This window comes from Aspergillus tanneri, assembly GCF_003426965.1.
Source record: "Aspergillus tanneri strain NIH1004 chromosome Unknown AapTan_4_pilon_pilon_pilon, whole genome shotgun sequence".
NCBI classification, from domain to species: domain Eukaryota; kingdom Fungi; phylum Ascomycota; class Eurotiomycetes; order Eurotiales; family Aspergillaceae; genus Aspergillus; species Aspergillus tanneri.
Genome location: NW_022984631.1, coordinates 1,192,202 through 1,211,743, shown reverse-complemented (window position 1 = coordinate 1,211,743; position 19,542 = coordinate 1,192,202). Strand labels below are relative to the sequence as shown.

The 19,542-nt window shown below is 45.2% G+C and overlaps 3 protein-coding genes and 4 non-coding genes across 7 annotated transcripts; 3 read left to right on the top strand and 4 right to left on the bottom strand.

Annotated features, from left to right (window-relative positions):
- The first annotated feature begins 982 nt into the window (after positions 1-982).
- ATNIH1004_005610 lies at positions 983-1,055 on the top strand. The gene has a single exon. It is a non-coding gene; the product is annotated as a tRNA-Arg (tRNA).
- Positions 1,056-3,247: 2,192 nt separating this feature from the next.
- Positions 3,248-3,320, bottom strand: ATNIH1004_005609. The gene has a single exon. It is a non-coding gene; the product is annotated as a tRNA-Arg (tRNA).
- A 389-nt stretch (positions 3,321-3,709) lies between these two features.
- On the bottom strand, positions 3,710-3,781 carry ATNIH1004_005608. The gene has a single exon. It is a non-coding gene; the product is annotated as a tRNA-Arg (tRNA).
- Positions 3,782-4,032: 251 nt separating this feature from the next.
- Positions 4,033-4,162, bottom strand: ATNIH1004_005607. Its single transcript has one exon. It is a non-coding gene; the product is annotated as a tRNA-Arg (tRNA).
- Positions 4,163-6,826: 2,664 nt separating this feature from the next.
- On the top strand, positions 6,827-8,447 carry ATNIH1004_005606 (cytochrome P450; the record flags this gene model as incomplete). Its single annotated transcript, XM_033570260.1, has 2 exons — positions 6,827-7,245; positions 7,310-8,447. The coding sequence occupies 2 exons, from the start codon at positions 6,827-6,829 to the stop codon at positions 8,445-8,447; spliced, it is 1,557 nt and encodes a 518-aa protein (XP_033426292.1).
- Positions 8,448-14,350: 5,903 nt separating this feature from the next.
- Positions 14,351-15,748, bottom strand: ATNIH1004_005605 (phosphatidylserine decarboxylase family protein; the record flags this gene model as incomplete). The annotated part of the gene is made up of 1 exon (XM_033570259.1): positions 14,351-15,748. The coding sequence occupies one exon, from the start codon at positions 15,746-15,748 to the stop codon at positions 14,351-14,353; it is 1,398 nt and encodes a 465-aa protein (XP_033426291.1).
- Positions 15,749-17,138: 1,390 nt separating this feature from the next.
- On the top strand, positions 17,139-19,246 carry ATNIH1004_005604 (uncharacterized protein; the record flags this gene model as incomplete). The annotated part of the gene is made up of 3 exons (XM_033570258.1): positions 17,139-17,157; positions 17,365-17,426; positions 17,483-19,246. The coding sequence occupies 3 exons, from the start codon at positions 17,139-17,141 to the stop codon at positions 19,244-19,246; spliced, it is 1,845 nt and encodes a 614-aa protein (XP_033426290.1).
- Between the last annotated feature and the right edge of the window lie 296 nt (positions 19,247-19,542).

Here is a 19,542-nt window from a genome sequence, read left to right as displayed (position 1 = left end):
AAAAATAGTCATCTTGTCTTCTTCGGAGTTGAAAACCTCTTCTCGATACTAATCAGGATTGGCAGCAGTATTAATATATGAGCAGTAATATTAGATTACCTTCTTTCTTTCAGTGCCTTTTAATTCTTCCCTAACTTTAACAACAACTGGTCGTGCTGGCTGTGATGGCGGCGACGGTGGGCGACAATAATAGTGGGCAGGATGTAAACGGTGGAATAGAAATAGACTGAACGACATATGAGAGTCCTCGGAAGAACAAGGACTCAGACTTGAGGGTTTCAATACCCACAGTTGGCTGTCTCTCGATCTAAGTGGCGATGCACACAAAGTACAGTACATACTTAGTGAGGAGAGCGAGTTTGCAGGACAATAATAGATAATTTCTGCAACAAGATAACCGAGTCTTTAACACGCCGGCTCCTTAAGATGTTCCCATATACCCATGTATAGAATACAAAGGACCGATCTAATAGACCACAGTCATGGTGCATGAAGCCGTATTGAGGGGACCGCCACAATCCAGCTTCACCTCTGGAGAAGCCAACTTTACGCTCTCAGGCTTATCCAAACGCTTGTACCTCTAGCTACTTTCAGAATAGTCCATTTTGTATCAGACTGATAAGAAGGGATGCTAGATCCTTGATATTGCGCTGCTCATAGTCCCCGTCCCGATAACTGCAATCCTATGATCAGTGCACTGCCTTTCGCTGTCTTCGCTCCCTTAAACCGTTGTATAATCAAAATATTTAAACCCTGATCAACATACCAAACACTTCTCCAAATAATGAAAAAGGAATTATCAATAGATACCTTGCCGACTTAGCTACCGCTTCTGTATACTATTCGACAGACAAATTTTATTAATTGGCAGATTTTATCAAGAAATAACATACGGGTCCGAGCTACCCAAATCTCGTTTCTAGCTTGACAATCAGCTTTTGTCAGAAAATTACATTAAGAAAATGAAAATTTACTATGAGAAGGTCGGGTGGCGCAATGGTAGCGCGCAAGTTTCCGGTACTTGAGGTTTGCGGGTTCGAGTCCCGTCTCGATCGTTTTTTTATATGACAGCTTGCAATGATTCCGTGGACGAACTGACCCGACTGAGCTTTTTAATTCATTATATACACTTTACGCCTTGCATGTTGAGCTTAGAAAGTTCTGGGATGTCTCACCCGGCCCTCGCTTTTGTACAGCGGAGAGAGTTTACTTTTAGCGGCGCCGACTTGCTCTTCGTGCTCTACAGAGCTCTGTACCGTCATTGGACGATTTTAGAATACTGTGATATACGTGACAAAAGCTATGTGAATCCATGTGGGTGAAATGAATCTTGACTGATTTCGGGTCGAGAAGGAACATGCTCATCTCGGACCTGACTCATAATCTTGGTACAACTGTGCTTCTCCGCAGACACTTCGACAGGGGGAAGAATTAGAAAGTCAGTGAAGAAACGAGAAATGGTTGAATAAATACGAGCAGAGAGGGAAACGTAGTAGTTTAATTAAACAACTGCTACCTATAATTAGTATCCTTATCCTGAACAACTAAGCCAGGCTGGATACCGGTACTGTGGTTTTGTACCCTTTATTTCATCCCTATTATGTCTAACTATATACAGCCTATTTTCCCAGCCCTTCAGCTAACACAACCCAGGCTATCTCAGTCATAAGAGGTCAGCTTTTTGGCACAACTGGTTTTTCTGGTCGAAACCCAAGTGGTGTATATCAACTATCGATCGCAAACATTCGCACGTTAGAAGATTCATTTATTCGGAGAATTAGCTCTATTCTTGCTTGATAATTAAATGCTAGTGTTGTATTAGTTCAACATCTCTAGAAGCTTTAGTTCTGTTATTCTATGGCTAACTCCTTATATCACGGTGCAAGCCTAGACAACCAGCTGCTACCGGCGACTTCCTGATTGATGAAAAGAGCATGGATAGGGGTTTACCAGCAGTTACTGCCATTGCGAATAATTTGCAGCCTGTATATGTACCCATTGCAGTTCAGAGTCTCGAGCTGCATCTTGTAGCTACCAGTGTGCCTGTTATAGCAATTATCTAAGTTGGCTTTCATCGTGTGTCTACCAGCTTGTTGAGATCAGTACCTATTCTCCCGCTCGCAGCCCTGGTACCTTGGTGTTCAACCAGGTTGGGAGGATGTGGATTAGATGGTGTTCCCGCATATGCTGGTCCCTAAATGTCAATTAATAAACTACGCTTGAGAGGATTGCTTATAAGCAATATGAAATGCAGCTTAACGAAGTTTTCGGCCGAAGAAGTGCTTGAGTTCCTGTGCAAAACCAGGCAGAATCGAACCCTAGGTCAATTCAATCTCCCCACAAATGCCTCCGCCAAGGTGATAAATATCCCCCTAGGCGGGGATCAGGACATGTGTGGGACATGATCAAGCGGTGGTGAAGGACCGCCAGAGAAATGCTCAAGTTCCAGTTTAGTCTGTGGCTTTCGATCGAGGGACTTTTCCGCAAGTCATTCGGTCAATATAAGAAATGAGGGTACCAAGGCCCTAGATAGCCGTTATAATTCTCTGAAACATTGGCATAATATAGGATGTAAACTGGTTCGAACTTGTACGCGAAGAGATATGCCGATCTCACGAGGGTCATACATATTATTATCTGATGTTCCCACACCTCTATTCTACGTAACAAGAAAACAAGCATATGCGTTTAACATGAACCTCAGGACGGAGCTTCCAAGATGACAATACTGCCAGGTTTTGACAACCTTCTCTATCCCCACTCTACAATTGCATTATTGCTCCGGCCTAGGATGATCCTCACAATGCTATTTGAAGCCCGCATAGATAAAATTAATAGGGTCGGGTTGTGGGAGCTTGTCTGTTGTAAACATAAAAAATATTCTGAACGCTAGTCTGTTTTAACGTTTTGTCTTGATGCACGGGGCGTGACTAGCTGCTCTTCTAGGTGGACAAAAAAAAAAAAGGCACATCCAACGTGATGAGATCGCTAGTCGTAGGATAGACATAACTGCGATTGCAAGTGCATACCGTATAGCCAATACGTATAGAAGGGGGTTTTCGATAGGGCTATTGGGGTCTTATACTCATGTGTGACGTGAAATATTACCATTCGGCCGCCTTTAAAAGCAAAGGGCTCTATCAAGACAGCTATACTATTTATTGGGTTTCGTTTACTTTCTATAATAAATAGTATTTGTCTTCAGCCAACGTACGTTCTGATGAGTAAGAATCAAGTATAAAAAACACGACCGAGACGGGACTCGAACCCGCAAACCTCAAGTACCGGAAACTTGCGCGCTACCATTGCGCCACCCGGCCTGACTAATACGTTTTTTCTTATATGAATATAATTATAATAAATTGCTTTTACCAGGAAACACTACTTATCTATAATCTCACACCAAACACCTATCGTTTATTGCTCCACGAGTCCACCATTTTTTCTCTGTCAGCCCTTTTCCCTGAAGGCTATTCTACTACAGAGTAGATAGTTTACATTTTTAAAGCACGAAAATATGACCGCACACCTGCAACCTCAAGCTGCAACACCTGATGCTGGGCTAGTAATATTTCTTTTTAAAAGAAGATAAAGAGGACATGAGCTAAAAGTTATTATTATGTGCACTTTCATCATATGTTTCTATTACTCTCCCTACTTTCTTTAAGAGCTGCACTGCTAGTTCATTGTTTCAATGAGCAGAAAAAAACGATCGAGACGGGACTCGAACCCGCAACCTCAAGTACCGAAAACTTGCGCGCTACCATTGCGCCACCCGACCTTCCTATTTGAGTCTTGGCTCGAAAGAGCCATAGTTATGATCCGTGATATTTTATCCTAGTTAGGTAGGGGAATAAAAATTTTGGTGGAAACTCTCACCATTACACATGCATGCTAGCTAGCTACTGTTACAGTGGATATTAATTTACCCTCACCCTCCTTTCCTTATAAGCCTTTTTGTTTGTGTGTTTGCTGCTACTTGCTGCTGGCTCTCACTCCGTGAGGTTGTTTCTACAAACAAAACCAAAAAAACGACCGAGACGGGACTCGAGCCCGCAACCTTTGGTATATCTGGTCCACACATATTCCGTAGCTAGACTTGTTGTCTAGACTCCGTTGCTGACCACCGAAAACCAACGCGCTACCATTGCGCCACCCGGCCTACATTGCTGCCCTCTCTAACCTACGAGAGTATGAAAAAGGTCGAACTAATAGTATGTATTCAATTCTGTGCCAGACGGAGTAGCTAAGTTGTAGCGTTGCCATTGGCAGCTCCTTTCTCTGTCGCCCGAGGTAAGGTAAGCTTGCATAATTTGCAGCAGCATTTCCCATGCCAGTTTCTCCTCCCTGAGTGGAGGGTGCTACTTCATGATTTGTAGCGCAGCTCCCTGGCCTATGGATTCCTGAGTTGCAGGGAAGTCGTTGCTGTCGTGACGGTCCCTGCTATCTGAGAGTCCGAAGGTCCTTGCGACAAATATAGTAATGTTGCTGTTACTCCGTAGCTTGTCGAGCGAGTTTGTAATGGCCCGCTATGGGAAAATGGACACAATTTGCTGTAGTATTATGGTTGGTTTGATGAAGGGTTGCTCCATGCGTATAGTGGAAAAAAGCTGCTATGCAGGGTGCCAAAGGTGCAGAAGTATGCAAGTTCTGGCTGAAAGAGCCAGTAAGAATAAGGATTATTATATTAATTCTGTCAAGAAATGAAGGTTACATTTTTAAGAATGGAGAATGAAAAGTTTGGGACCGATTGTTGACAGACGATGATGGGTAAGTTTTTGGGTTGGGCTCAGTCAACAGGAAGTTGTGGAAGGGCGATAGTAGATATCTCGGGATGGCAACCTAGTAGAATCCCCAGGTAGCCACACAAAGCTACTTTCGGCATTCACTTTTAAAAATCAAAAAAAAAAAAAAAAAAAAAAATTCACCCAGTTCCTGTCTTAGGAAGTCCAAACGTTACCAGAGCAAGCATACACTAACTCAACAGCTCCTATAGCAACTTTAAGGGAAAGTTCCAGTAACTTACTGATATTCAGTATTTCCTAAGAGAAGTAGAAAACAAAGAGAGAAAGTGGAATGCTGTAGTAAGTTTACAGTAATTTCCTTTAAAGTGCCTAGGTAGCTTGTTAGTATTAATAGTCGGGACAATGAGAATAATGTGGCCACTGGCAATTCACCATACCCTTCTTTGTGGGTTATATTCCATTCACTACCTAAAATATAGCCTAGTACACGCTAGGATCTTAGCTGTTATTTTGTCCATGAATATAGAGTCCTCTTTAGTCCTCTATATTATTTCCTTAAATCTTGTACCGTGACCTTACTGAAAAGATCAACACGTTTACATACCTCTCAAATAGCTCTCAAATGCACTACGTTATATCGAACCCGACTGCCTCATCCAGTTGCAAGGGCTGCTAGAGACTATCCAGCATCAGAGGATGAAATTGATCAGCTTGAATACTATCGGGAGTTGCCTATACCTCCTTTCTGCGAAGGCTGATGCAGCATTCGAAGACTTACGAAAAGAGAACATTGGATTCTTCAAGACACACTGTGAATGCAACCAGGATTATACCGTTTCTAGTAGATCTGGCTGACATCAGTGCGTTGATTGATTTTCTTCCTTGCAAAAAGGAGGACGAAGAGAGGAGGAAGCTTTCTGGGTATGCACGTTGTTGACTGGCTCTCTACCGAATTTGAAGCTTGTGACATTCCCACCATATTACTGGAGGGCTATGAAATACATGAAAAGAAGTATGAGGATTTAGTGTCCAACAACTCGTGATATGAAGAGGCGCTATACTAGTACCTCGGACACCTGAGAAGAATGTGATTTTCGGAGGAGATACGTACGATACTAAGCTCAGTCTATCTCGGCCAGATCTAGCTGACTGATTTACCTTTACAACATGTCGGATACCGGGGTATTGCTTTAACTCTAGTAGGACTGTGTGTATGTCTAGGCTTGGTTTTTAATACAGATAAGAATTGATCTTGTGTCTTAAGATAGTGAATATTTCCATCAAAGGATATTTGAAGTCTAAATAAATAGATCAATCAAGGGTGGGCTATGGAATTGCAACAGACAGATCCAAAATAAACACATGCTATGCAGAATTATAGCATAGCATAAATTATGTACATAAGACCTCGGTCGGATTCTTGTTGCTTGCATGGACCATGCATCCAAATGTCGTTTGATCATCCATAACAGTGAGTCCTCTAGCTAATAGATCTTGGGCAAATGAGAAGAAGAAAGATTCAGAGCAAAATACTAGTAATGAGTCTAGACCTGAGAGGAGGCACTGTCAGTCAATCTCCCGCGGTATACTATAATGCTGCGTTGATATCTATAGTGATATTACTAGTACAAGACTGGTAACCCCAACAGGACAGGGTGCAGGATGTTGAAATCAATAAACACGTGCTCTAAGAAGTTCATAACTGAGATGTACCGTCCAAGAAAGGATTGGCATGTCAATGGGCTCGGAACGCGGATTGGTATCCTACAGATTGAGCAAGTTGATTGACCCCGCGCAGTGTGCATGGATTATGATACTACGTTGCTGCATTATCTACAGACATAGCGCCGCGTGTGGTTTCATTGCATTGACTAGCGTCACCGCTGCATGCATCGCCCAACGCCGTCAGTTATGGTCAACATTCGGCGTCAGGGATTCTACTCGGGCCCCTCAAGTAATTATTAACCGACACAGGAAATGGGAACTAGGTAATGCATCTAATTATAAATATCCTCCACAATCCGTCCGGGTGGCTATCTCTCTTGAGGTCATATGATAGTACATACGAAATTACTTGCAGAATGAACACCACCATTGACTTGTCCTTCTCAGTCATCGGGATTTCCTCGGCCATTGTCTATGTCCTCTACATCGGCCTGGGTAAACTCCTACACGCTCTTCGTGCCCGTCGACTAGGATGTAAACCAGCATTCATACGTCCCAGTTTTCCCTTAGGCATCGGCATCTTGAAACGCAATCTGGATGCTACCGACAACCAGGTCCTCCAGATTGAAGACTGGAAGGTATACCATGAGCTTGACAAGCGTTCAACATGGTATCAAAATGTCCTAGGGTACTGGCACCACGTCACAAACGATCCGAAGAACGTGCAAGCCATCTTGGCCACGCAGTTTAACGATTTCGAGCTGGGGCCGGTCAGAAAGGGATCTGTGGCTCCCTTTCTTGGGACTGGTATTTTCAGCACCGATGGGAAGGAGTGGTACGTGTGATATTCTATTTTGCTTACCCTTTCTTTTCTCAGAAAATTGAATTAAGAATTACAGGCAACATAACCGCGCACTTCTACGGCCTCAATTTTCGCGTGGCCAGGTGGCCGACTTGCAACTCGAGGAAACCCACGTTCAGCATCTGTTCCGTCGACTCCCTGTTTCATCGGACTCGTGGACTGATGAGCTCGATCTAATGCCCCTATTTTTTAATCTCACGCTTGACTCCGCAACTGAGTTTCTCTTCGGACAGAGCGTGCACTCTCAGAGCATGACACCATCGATCCACAACGAGCTGGGAAAAAAAGATCAGCTCGACTGGGCCTCCTTCGGCAAAAGCTTCGATGCAGCCACTGTAGCAGTCAATGCTCGAGCAAAGCTGATGGATCTATACTACCTCTATTCACCCCAATCATTTAAGGAGAACTGCAAAGAAGTCCATCGTTTTGCCGAGTACTACGTGGATCTGGCCCTCTCGGGGTTACCACCATCCGGGCACAGCGACAAGAAAGAAAGCTACATATTCCTCCAAGAGCTTGCCAAAGAGACCAGGGACAGAACGGAGCTGCGCAATCAACTACTTCATATCCTTCTAGCAGGTAGAGACACCACCGCCGGTCTACTCGGCTGGACTTTCTACCTCCTCGCCCGGCATCCTCATATCTATGCCAAACTGCGGGAAATCATCCTCGACCGATTCGGCCCCGTCTCCAATACTTCCGTTATCTCCTTTGAGTCTCTGAAATCATGTTCCTACCTCCAACAAGTCATGTCCGAAGCTCTCCGTCTCTACCCAATCGTGCCAACGAATAGCCGTCGCTGCGTGCGTAACACCACCCTGCCCCGCGGTGGCGGCGCCGATGGTTTATCGCCTGTCTATGTGCGTGCTGGAGAAGAGGTCGTCTACAATGTACATATCATGCACCGACGGAAGGATATTTGGGGTCAGGATGCGGACGAGTTCCATCCAGAGAGGTGGGAGGGGTATAAGCCCGGATGGGAGTATTTGCCATTCAACGGGGGGCCGAGAATCTGTCTGGGTCAGCAGTTTGCGTTGACTGAGGCGGGGTATGTGACCGTTAGGCTGTTGCAGAAGTTTGATCGCGTTGAAAATTTGGATAAGTCGACTGTTACAAAACAGAGATCGGCAACAGCGACGCCGGTTAAGCTTTTGCTGAGGTTGCATGAAGCGTAGGCTGTCTGAGTCAAGTATATTACAATTTAATATCGAGGGCACTAGCAGGCCTAGCACCCTGCTAAGCGACCTCCCACACAGCTGAAAGCAACTACATGTAGATAGTCAAGATAGCCATGAATTAATCAAGAATCTATGAGCTTCGTAAAGTTATGAGCATTCTGCCTAACCCTTCGTTATCTTCCTTTTTAGGCGTTTTTGTAGTCATACATGACCACAAATTGTTTCCTTTTAATAATAAAAGCACCGAGGCGGCCCGGACCGTTTCCCCCCATACAGAAGTACCAAGAAACCCCTGCGTAATGGCTGAATTAAGCAAATTCGGATCTGCAGATCGCGCTGCTGGAGAAGATCCAGAGATTACTGCGATTTACACTTCAAAGCGGGGTCTTGATAATAGGCTTGATAGTAAGTTCCACCACGTCTGTCGTTTGAGGGTAGCATAAATCTAACTTTGTCTATGGAAGTGGCAACAAGGCAGAAAGGAGCCAGATCACCCGAAAGGATCCCAATATTTTCGGGAAGTTACATAGACAATGCCTCGGCGCCAAGTAGCATGGGTGCTTTCTTCGGAGAGGTGATGCGCCTGGACCATATTAAATACGTTAAGTGGTGTGGGCAAATATCTTGCCATAGTATTCTGAGATAATTACCTGCGGAATAATAGCATGCTATTCGACAAAAAGGAGACCTGCAAAGACCCGAACGGCGGCTATAGGAGCTTAAAATATAGCAGACTGCTAGTGATGGTGATACTAATAATAATAAGGATGAGGAAAGCTACTACGGCGATGTCGATAGTGCTGATAAGACGCCAAATTCGCTATTAAACTTAGAACGAAGTAAGTATAAGTCTTCAAAACTCGTTTCCACGACACTTAGTAAACTAAATACGAAGAAAGTGGATTCGAACGTGTAGAGACGCTGGTGAAATCAGGAGGCAAGACTGGAAATAATTATGTATAATAATACTACACGCTGCTTTTTAAGGCACAAGCACGAACACTAGTGTCTCGCTGAGAAAATACCGCCGGACAAGCTCCTTTTTTGTTAGGGGACGCTCTCCGTGTTTGAGAGTCTATTATCTTAACTGTACCAAAGACTAATTATAATGTTTACTACTGGCCTGGAGGAGCACATTAATGGAAGATGCCCGGTCGGGGATTGCAACCTAAATAGGTAAGTTAGACCCCTAAAACATCGTATATGCCTATCCATATCCCGTTTTATTTAATATGCTAGTCTCTCTCGCCCATGGCGGTCTAATTATATTTAAAATTACTAAATCAACGAACGCTGCCGGGCCTTAAGCTGTAAAATGATCCAGCTGAAGTACTACTACGAATGTTTTAACGTTTTTACGCGGAAGAGTGAGAAGAGCTCTGCAACACCTATTTTAAACACAATGTTTCCAGGCAATGTGAAGTGATTACATGCAGCTATACCCTTATACAACCGGGACATTATTCTTTATACCAGGGCACTCAGAGCAATCTTTTTTCGCAGCGCATAAATACTTGGAAACAGAGTAATAAATTCAGAGCTAATATAAACAAAAATATAACGAAGATGGGCGAACTGTATATTTATTAGCACCCAATGTGCTAAATCAAGTTGAAGTCCGAGATTCAGCTTTGTTATTATCCGAGTGATACGTAGGGTTTATATAAGAAATCTGGGATGGAACGGACTATTCCGTTATTTCCTTTAAAATAAAGATTCGGCTCAAGTCAATTTATCTGCTAGGACCGAGGGGAAGCGTTAATAGCTACAAGCCTACAAGTTAGGTAAAAGGACAAGAAAAAAAAAGGTTTTAGGCGAGTTGGCTATAATTAAAAATTTTCATATGGTCCAATGGGAGTCTCCAAACTCTGTTATTAATCTCCGAAGTGTAACTTTACAAACTCTGCCATTGGCCAGCTCACCGGATTTATATTAAAATTTGGAGCTAATATGCTGCAAAGGCCTCGTTGTATCCTGTAGCAGAGAAGTTAGCTCTAGAGTACATAACAGTACTAATATTTTAAAGCCAGCAATAACAGTAGATTTTTTAATATATTGACTCTCCTTACCAAGAGAACTTAATTTTGTCTTAGACTTGTTTACCCTTTATAACTTTACTACAAGCTCTAGGTTAGCGCGCTTAACGGCCAACACCAACCTGAACCTTTTACCAATCGATCCGGAGATACTGCAAGGAGATTATATCCACTTGGTTGGATTTGGTGGACCAAAATCAGACAGCTGTGAGGCGAAGGGACCCAGCAACACGAAACTGCAGTCGTGGGTATTGGAGACTGTGGTCTCACCTATGCGTGAACCTTCCATGTGGACAATACTCTGGAAATAAAAGAAATAATGTCTAGTGCATGAGCATACGGACACAGACCAGGCCAATATTATGTTAGAAACTTCATTAACGGAGACCCAAGAACAGAAATCTCAAACTTTATCAGCAACTAATGCGCTAGCGTGCTTGCTTAGGCCAGGGCTGTTAAGTAGTGAAAAAGGTAGGCTAGAGAGCCAACCAGCCTAACAACTACAGCTAAAAGAGAGCTGCCCAGCTTTAACAAGTCAACTCAGCTTCTCGTAAGACCACCCGAATTATAAGGTCCTATTCCGAGGCAGACGACAAACTCAGGAGTTTGATGAAGAAAAATCTGGGCTTGCAGGAAGTGACAGAGAAGTTCCTGGAGCTTTCCCCTGGCAGATTCAAGTCGTTACTTTAAAGCGTTGGTCCCTCATACACCCATCCATCCCCGTTGCGGTTAACCGATCAAGATCAAATAGACGTAAAGCACAATTTTAGGCTTTGAATACTTGCCATGATAATATATATTTGTATTCTTTAACTTTAAATACCTAAAACGTTCTCTAGTCTTTGTTGAAGAATTGTCTCGGATTGGCCTCGTTCGGTCTGGACCATGATTTTTCAGCTGGAAGATCCTATTCTTCTATCTGGTACTAACTGGAATGCGGGTAGCCAATTCCCACCGGGGCTTACAGCTGAGCGTGGTCCAGAGCTAGCTCGGCGTGGTTCAAAAAGTACGCTAAAATTCTGCCACCGCCCCTGAACCACGATGAGGTTTTTCCGGCGCAATATTTTCAACATTTAGTAATACAGTGGCCACTATAAACCAATACCAAGTATACTACATAGATCATCCTGCCCGTCGCTCTGGGGGGTACCCCCCCTCGTTCCACTCGCTTCTCAATCCCCTTCGGGGACATCGAGGGGCCCCCACCCCCCTGCGCTCGAGAGCGCTTGAATACATAAACATTAGGGCTGGTATGGCCACCACCAGGAAGTGGTAGGTGTGGTGGTGGTGTAGGAGCGTAGTTGTAAATATGCAGATAACTTTTAGACAGGTGGGTGGAGTTGGACCATGGTGACTATTTTTCCGGTTCCGATGTTGAACCACGACGAGCTAGTGCTGGACCACGATCAGTTGGCACCCGCATCGGGACTTGGGTCAGTCCCTATATTTCCAAAAGTTCCTCCTTCCACAAAGTGGTTGTTTCTGCTCACGAAGTTGGTGTTCGTCTTATTGCCATGACAGAACTATGAAACACCATTTATTTTTCAACGAACTATTCTGCAAATTCCTGGTTAGATAATTCGCTCAATCGATGGCACTTATATATGCAATTAATAGTAACTATGTAGCCATGATGCAACTATTTATACAGTGGGTCAAGCTTTTAAACCTAATAACTTTTAGGGTAACTCTGCTGATGCGCGCTGTCTAGTTAGGAGCTGTAAAATTCTGCCGACATCTTCTATATCTTGAAGCAGATTTCAATGGGGACAGATGAAAATAATCGTGATAACCACATCCAGCTTGTGCGTGGCAGTCGAACCCAACTACTTTGTGCCCTAATACAGAGAATATCCATTCTCTTGTCAAAATAACCAAAGCTGATCCATACTGGGATATGTCAGATATACTACTACACGACAGAAAGTAGCGCTGCTACGATTTGGATGTAGTACTAATATATCTGCTTATTCTGGCAGGAAATCGTGTGAAATAACCAAGTGACGTGGCTGATCCTGAAGAAGAGGTTTATAACATACAACAATCATGAATACAGAGAGAATATTCAAGCTCTCATTGAATTACCCACATAAATCTGACACCTCCATAATGATATCTGAGCTCCATATCATTATTCGGGATAACGTAAACAGGTGTGGAAACCATCTCCCAGAAGTGCACACGTGCTAGTCTTGGCTTCCTCTCATACACCTGCTCGGGAATAAACCATCAACACTCCTCTCCTCCCCGCTTTCTTCCTGAGTCTGCTTTGTCTGCTTTATCTTCTAAATACCGAAGATCTCTTCATAGTTATTGTGACCTTTCTTTCCATCTACGTGATCCGAGTTCAACGCCGAACCTCCGTATAGTATAGTTGATAGTTAAATTGATAGCCAGTATGGAATAGTAAATAGTATGATATGAATTGGATTAGTTGATACTTGATAGTATAAGATAGTTCACTGTATGATAGGAAGGTTACTCCAACACTCTCTCTATCAACACAACCGGCCAACTATAATACCCACCTCCTCCTGAGAACTCACGGTAAACACCTCCTTCCCATCCTTCAGAGTACACCCAACTAGTCGACTCACCAAAGCCCCTATCCCAAACGGCAAAGTTCATTTGGTCTGCACCATCCGTCGAGAACGATACTTGCTCTCCTCGACGAGATCCTCCCGGGGAAGGCCCCGAGTAACAGGCACACCCTGCACGTGAGAGACTTCCAAGCCACCACCGAGTCGACGCCATGCAGCCCTACTATTTTCAAATCCACAGACTCAACGGGATGCCCTATCTTTTCGGCGATCATCCCACACAGACGCATCGTCTCTAGGGCAGTGCCCGTTCCGAATACCTGGTTCGCGGGGATTCTGGATATTTTTTGTGCTATAGAAGTGAGTAGATCATTAGGGCTGGCGACCACCAGCAGTATAGCATCACTCCGGGGAGTCATCGCTTCGATTAACCCACGGATGATGGAGATATTGGTAGATATATGTTGCATGCTTGTTTCTCTTGCACAATATTAGCTTATGGATACGGATATAGATAGAGAGAGGAAGTGGGGGAGACCGATGGAGTATTTCGACCCCACCGCGATGACAATCACATCGCATTGTCCTGCCTCGCGGACGGTCGCTGTCTTCACGCGTGTTTGACTCTGACTGCTATACACTACGTCGGTCAAATAGCGCAGCTGCGCCTCACGTCGGTCCGTCTGGATATCCACCAGGACGAGCTCCTCAGGGATAGAGTTGAGGATTAATGTATTGCAATCGACATTTTATATTAGACAAGAGTAAGAGTGTATTAAGTATTAAGGACAATATAGATATTAGTGATATAACAGTAGTAATATATAGTGTATGTGGTGATCAGATTGCCACCTTGTTATTATTAAATAATGAGCGGAGTTGAGGGAAATGAAACGCGTTGTATTACCATGTAGCTATCTAGGTCGGTAGAGAACATGTATATATCGAACATTCACCAGTCAAAAAAAAGACTGTAGGTCAAATCGAATCACTTTATCCTCCCTAATCTCAGAATTCCCAAAATATCTTGCCCCGGAATAACTGCTAGCATTTGTATAAATTATCAATATATTATAGAAGATACTTCCAATAAGTCAACATTTATAGTAAAATGTGTAATAAATATGATAATAAAAGAAATAGTGCATTTCGGAGGGTTGAGAGCCGTAGGTCTGGAACCCCAAGCTGAAGCGAGCGATGAGCGAGCTTGGACAGCTTGTTGTATTTTACATTATGTTCAACAACTGAGTCCGGATTCCCCAGTGACATCAGAACGACAATAGAAACTTACATATCGCATCCCGACACACCATCCGTTCAGAATCTAAGCAGGGTTATAATTTGGATCTTTGCGACGGACAAAAGCCAGAGCACTTTTGAGAGGAACATTCTTCTCTGTCTCCTCGGGAACCGAATGGGGGACGGCCTCAGTCACCCAGGCCAGTTTCGCTTTCTTCTGGAAAACCAAGCAGTGAGTCGACCCGCCGTGGTGGAAGGTGCCGATTTCCTCGCCCTTCGTGACATGCAACTGCTTTCCACTTTGGATGTTAGGAGTGAACTCGCACGATGAAACCTCAGCCATCCCCACCGCGATAAAGGCAACCAAACCAAGGTCTGCGTTGTCAGCCTCGATGATGAGGATGGCCCGCGTCGCGACCTGCGTCAGGTAGCCTTGCGCCTCATCTGGCGCAGCTTCATCGGGGCCATCACTGCTTGTGAATCCTGTGATGGTTGGCTCGGAGTAATACGTGCCGTCAACAATTGTGTGTAGCTTAATCGTGCCCGACACCGGGGCGTGCCAGCGGTGGTACGTGGTGGGACTGAGGAAGGCCTGGTAGACCGTGCCGCCGATAAACTTGTTGCCATAGTTGCTAACGTACTGTTTGGTTGGCTCGAACATCTCATGCAGAGAGTAGTTCTGCCCCTTCAGCCAGAAGTTGTCGTATTCTTGTACGTTCCGCCTGAGCGCGTACGGCTTGGATTCGCACGCATTTACGACCACCGAGTTGTCTTCTTTCCACTCGACTGGGCGAATGTTCTCGTTAAACTCACGAATAAAGAAGTTATCCCAGGTGTCGAAGTTGAAGGGAGGTTCTGTGCTGCCACGAGTATTATACAGCTCCGGGAACGTGTGGGTTTTACCTTCAATGGTATTGCCGTCATCAACCAGTTTTTGGAGAGCCTCTTGGCTGAACCAGTTGTCAGTGGTGAGAACATTAGCCGAACTTCTGGTGTGCAAGTAGTCCTTCCATTTGTTGAGGATTTTTTTAAGCGCGAGATTGACGTCTTTGTTGAGGAAGAAGGCATAACCGCTCTGCGTGGCCATAGGCCAGTCGAGCACAGCATTTAACGGGAAACCTACAAGCCCGATCTTGTACCCGTCGTCCGTCCAGGTGGGTGCCTTGCTCAGGGTTACCTGCATGAAATCCAGCAACTCATCGAAGTCTCGAATTTGTTTGCGGCCAATCGGATCTTTGTTGTAGGGCTCTTTATTGGGAACTTCGGTGAGCATTGCCCTAGACAGCATGCGAAGGACCGTATCGCCCTGGACAAGGTCCCGAAAAGCGATGATGGTGTCATCGTGGAGGATTTCACCGCGAGTGGCCTTGATGTCCTCGATCTCGGTTTTGAGCTTGCTCAGATAGCTCTGGAGAATGCTGTGATTCGCGGGAAGCCAGTTGGCTATCCGAGCAAACGATTTGGTGGGTTTCGAGTACACCATGATGTGAGTGGTCGTAGTTGTGGAGTATGGGATATTAAAATTGCAGAGAGGATTTTTGATACATGGAGAATTGCCTTTCTATGCTTGACTTGCGGGGTTTCTCACTTATCCTTATATCTTCTCTTCTTGTTCATACTCTGCTCACAGCCATCGCTGAGATTACCGTGGCTGGCTGAACTCTTTGAAATCTCTCATCCTCGCAAGTCAAATAAATGGTGACTTTGGCCACTTCAATAGTTGTCGAGCTGGGATACCATAGCATAGCATTTTCATGCTACTAACCGGAAGCAATTCACAACACTCAGATCTTAGTGACCATGGGGCCGTAAGGCAGTTCCCAATAGTCGACAATGATCAACGTCGATAATAGCAAATATGCATTGGCAGTTAATTATTTGCCAATTGATATTCGCCATCTGCAGTGAAGTTAGACATATCACACCCGGCTGAACTTTGGACTGTGGCACTGCTGTACTCGCCTAAAGTACATCCGTACTATGTTAACTTCTTGCCCTCCATTACACCAACGAAGTTAGAATAGTTTTTCAGCAGCTGATGCTATTGTGTATTGGACGTCATCGATTGTTGACGGCACGTGGGACTCAAATTCCGTCCAGTGACGCCATTATGCTTCGCGCAGCTGCCGAGGTGATTTACCACATCACTGCATGAGATTGTCAGTGGCGCGATTGACTTATTATCATTACCCTATCATCGCAGAGCTCAGTCTGTGGAGTCAATGCAGGTCAGATACATTAATGCATGCAACCCCTTGCTAGTTCAACTCTCAGCTCGTCTTCATGTCGACACGGTCCACCAAATGCTCAAAAATTAGCTTCCCGTTGCCGATCGGTGCAATGACTTCGTAAACATGCATGAACGCATTGACAGGAGAACGACGCCACGATCATATCCGCCAGTCCACCGTGCTTTTGTTGTTGCTACACAAGCGCTTCCTCTGTTGCAGTTACAGATCTGCCATGCATCAGTTCATGCGGCTAACCCTTTTTGTCTCGAGGCTGGCTGACTGTCGTTCGCATCAACTCTTGTCGCTGTACACAGTATCCTGCGCGGTCGCCGCTACGCAATACCATATACGTCTGTACATATGTACTTGTACTTGCATGAAATATTTCAGCTCAACATAGTTGCCTGCCCTGCTCTCGTGTATGCAACCAGCTGAACAAGTATGCAGTGGCTTGTGTAACATGAAGCAACGACACGAAAGAATGTCCTAAATCGATGCCTCGCATTCCGAAATTTGCTGTTTCATAGCCACATGGTGTGATCGGTCGACCCGTAGGTTTCTAACTTTGACGACAACTCAGAAGCTGGAGATTCAGGCAGCCATCGCGGCCACTCAGTTGATATCTTTGCCTTCTCCTTGTTGATGCAGTTCCTTGTGCCCTGTATGTAGTTAATGTAATTAAAAAAGGCCCGAAGGACTTGATCCAAACCGAGCTGTCAACAGAAAACCTGTTGCAGCTTATACTGAAATTAGTATACTATACTTTGTTGTATTGAATCAATCAAAATTCTCATGTCGTTCTTTCATGGTTTTTGCCTTCTTCTCTTCGCTGTACTCGCTACAGCACAATATCCGCCAACACCAACAGACATCACAACAATCAAGTCCAATATTCTTAACAATGTAACTATCACATACAAAGAAGTCAAGGTAGGGTATTCACACGAAGCCCTAAGAATAATTCTAAATGATTCTGATTTATACAGTCCGATATCTGCGACGCAAAAGCCAAGTCTTATTCCGGCTATGTCAATTTCCCCTCGAATGTCATCCGAGGTTCTGTACAGGATTACCCCATCCATACGTTCTTCTGGTACTTCGAAGCCCAGAACGCCCCTGAAAATGCACCGCTGGTCATCTGGATGAACGGCGGCCCTGGTGCCTCGTCTATGTTCGGTCTGTTCACTGAGAATGGGCCGTGCCAGATCAACAAGCACTTTCAGCCCGTTCAGAACCCAAACTCGTGGAATAAGGACTTCAACGTTCTGTACATCGATCAGCCCGTGCAGACGGGGTTTAGTTATGATATTCCTACCAACGGAACCCTGGATCTCAAAACGGGAGACATTGGGCATTATCTTCGCAATGAGGGGAATACAAACGATCCCACCCTCATCCCCGGGACATTTAGCAGCCAAAAGGTTGAGCATACGGTTAGCACGACGGCCAATGCCGCGCGCGACTTTTGGTATTTCCTGCAGATCTGGACACAGGAGTTCGACGTCTACACGAGAAAAATCAAAAATGACCGTATCGCCATCTGGACGGAATCATACGGTGGTCGATATGGGCCCAGCTTCTCGGCCTTTATCCAGAAGCACAACAAGATCGTCACGGAAGAATCATGGTGGAAGAAGATTAATCTAGATACACTGGGTATTGTCAATGGCTGTATCGATTTACTCACGCAAGAGACCTCGCGGCCCGAGTATGGATATGACCGGAACCGATACGGATACCACGGAATGAGCCTGGCTGATTATCAAAAGGCCTTGGTGTCATGGTCACAAATGGATGGATGTCTGGACAAGATCCTGAAGTGCCAGCATCTGGCTGATACGCTGGATCCCGATATGAATGGCGACAACAAGGAAGTCAATGACGCGTGCAAAGTCGCGAGCGACTTCTGCCAGAATGAGGTTGAGGGCCCGTACATTTTCCAGAACAAGTGGGCGTTCTACGACATCACGCACTGCTATCTGGATCCGTTCCCACCGAGCTATTACGTAGAATACCTCGCCTCGAGTACGGTGCAGCAAGCACTGGGTGTCCCCGTTAATTACACCGATATCTCTAACATAGTCGGTCTGGCGTTCAACAGCACAGGAGACTACGCCCGTCGCGACTCAAGGGGGTACCTGCAGGATATCGCGGGTCTCCTTGACGACGACCTCACCGTCGCCTTGGTCTTTGGTGATCGCGACTTCGCCTGTAACTGGATCGGAGGCGAGCGAGCCAGTCTCGCAGTCTCATACAGCGCATCCGCGAAATTCAAGACCGCAGGATACGTCGATGTCACCGGGGACCAGTTCACAGCTCCCAAAGGACAAGTCCGCCAGCACGGTAAATTCTCGTTCACGCGCGTCTACCAATCCGGCCACATGGTTCCTGCCTATGAACCGGAAGCCGCGTACGAGATCCTCCGTCGAGTCATGGCAAATAAAGATGTCGCGACAGGAGAGAAACATATCACGAACGACTACTCCACAAACGGCACGTGGGAGTCGACCAAGACACTGACTCCAGAACAGGGTCCGTCGCCGACTTGTTTCTTTCGCGGGATGCCATCTACTTGCACAAAGGAGCAGAAAGAAGCTGTCCAAGAGGGGCGAGCTGAGATCAAGGACGGGATCATTACGAGCCCGACCGCTCCGGCTGGAACGTGTCCAAGTTCTTTTCCCATTTATCCCTCGGATATTGAGCTGGACTCTGTGTTTGTGCAACAGGTTCTTGGTACAGGTGAATTGTAAGGAGTGAGTTCCTCCAGAGATTCAACGTAGTCCTTCTCAAGTCATTGGCAGCGGTCGTAACTAGTTGAATAAAGTATTGAAAGCACTGGTTCCAAAAAATAAGAACAAAGCAATAAAGCACCAAATAACCGACCCCTGGTAGCCTTCTGTGTCGCACGTGAAAAACAACGTAAAGTGACAGCTCAACGTAGGTATCTTGCAGATCCTAATTAGTACACTGATGGTCTGGTGCTCCGTAGTTTTGCTGCTCAAAGCACTATTGAATAATTTATACCGTCACCTCGCGGTACGGGTCA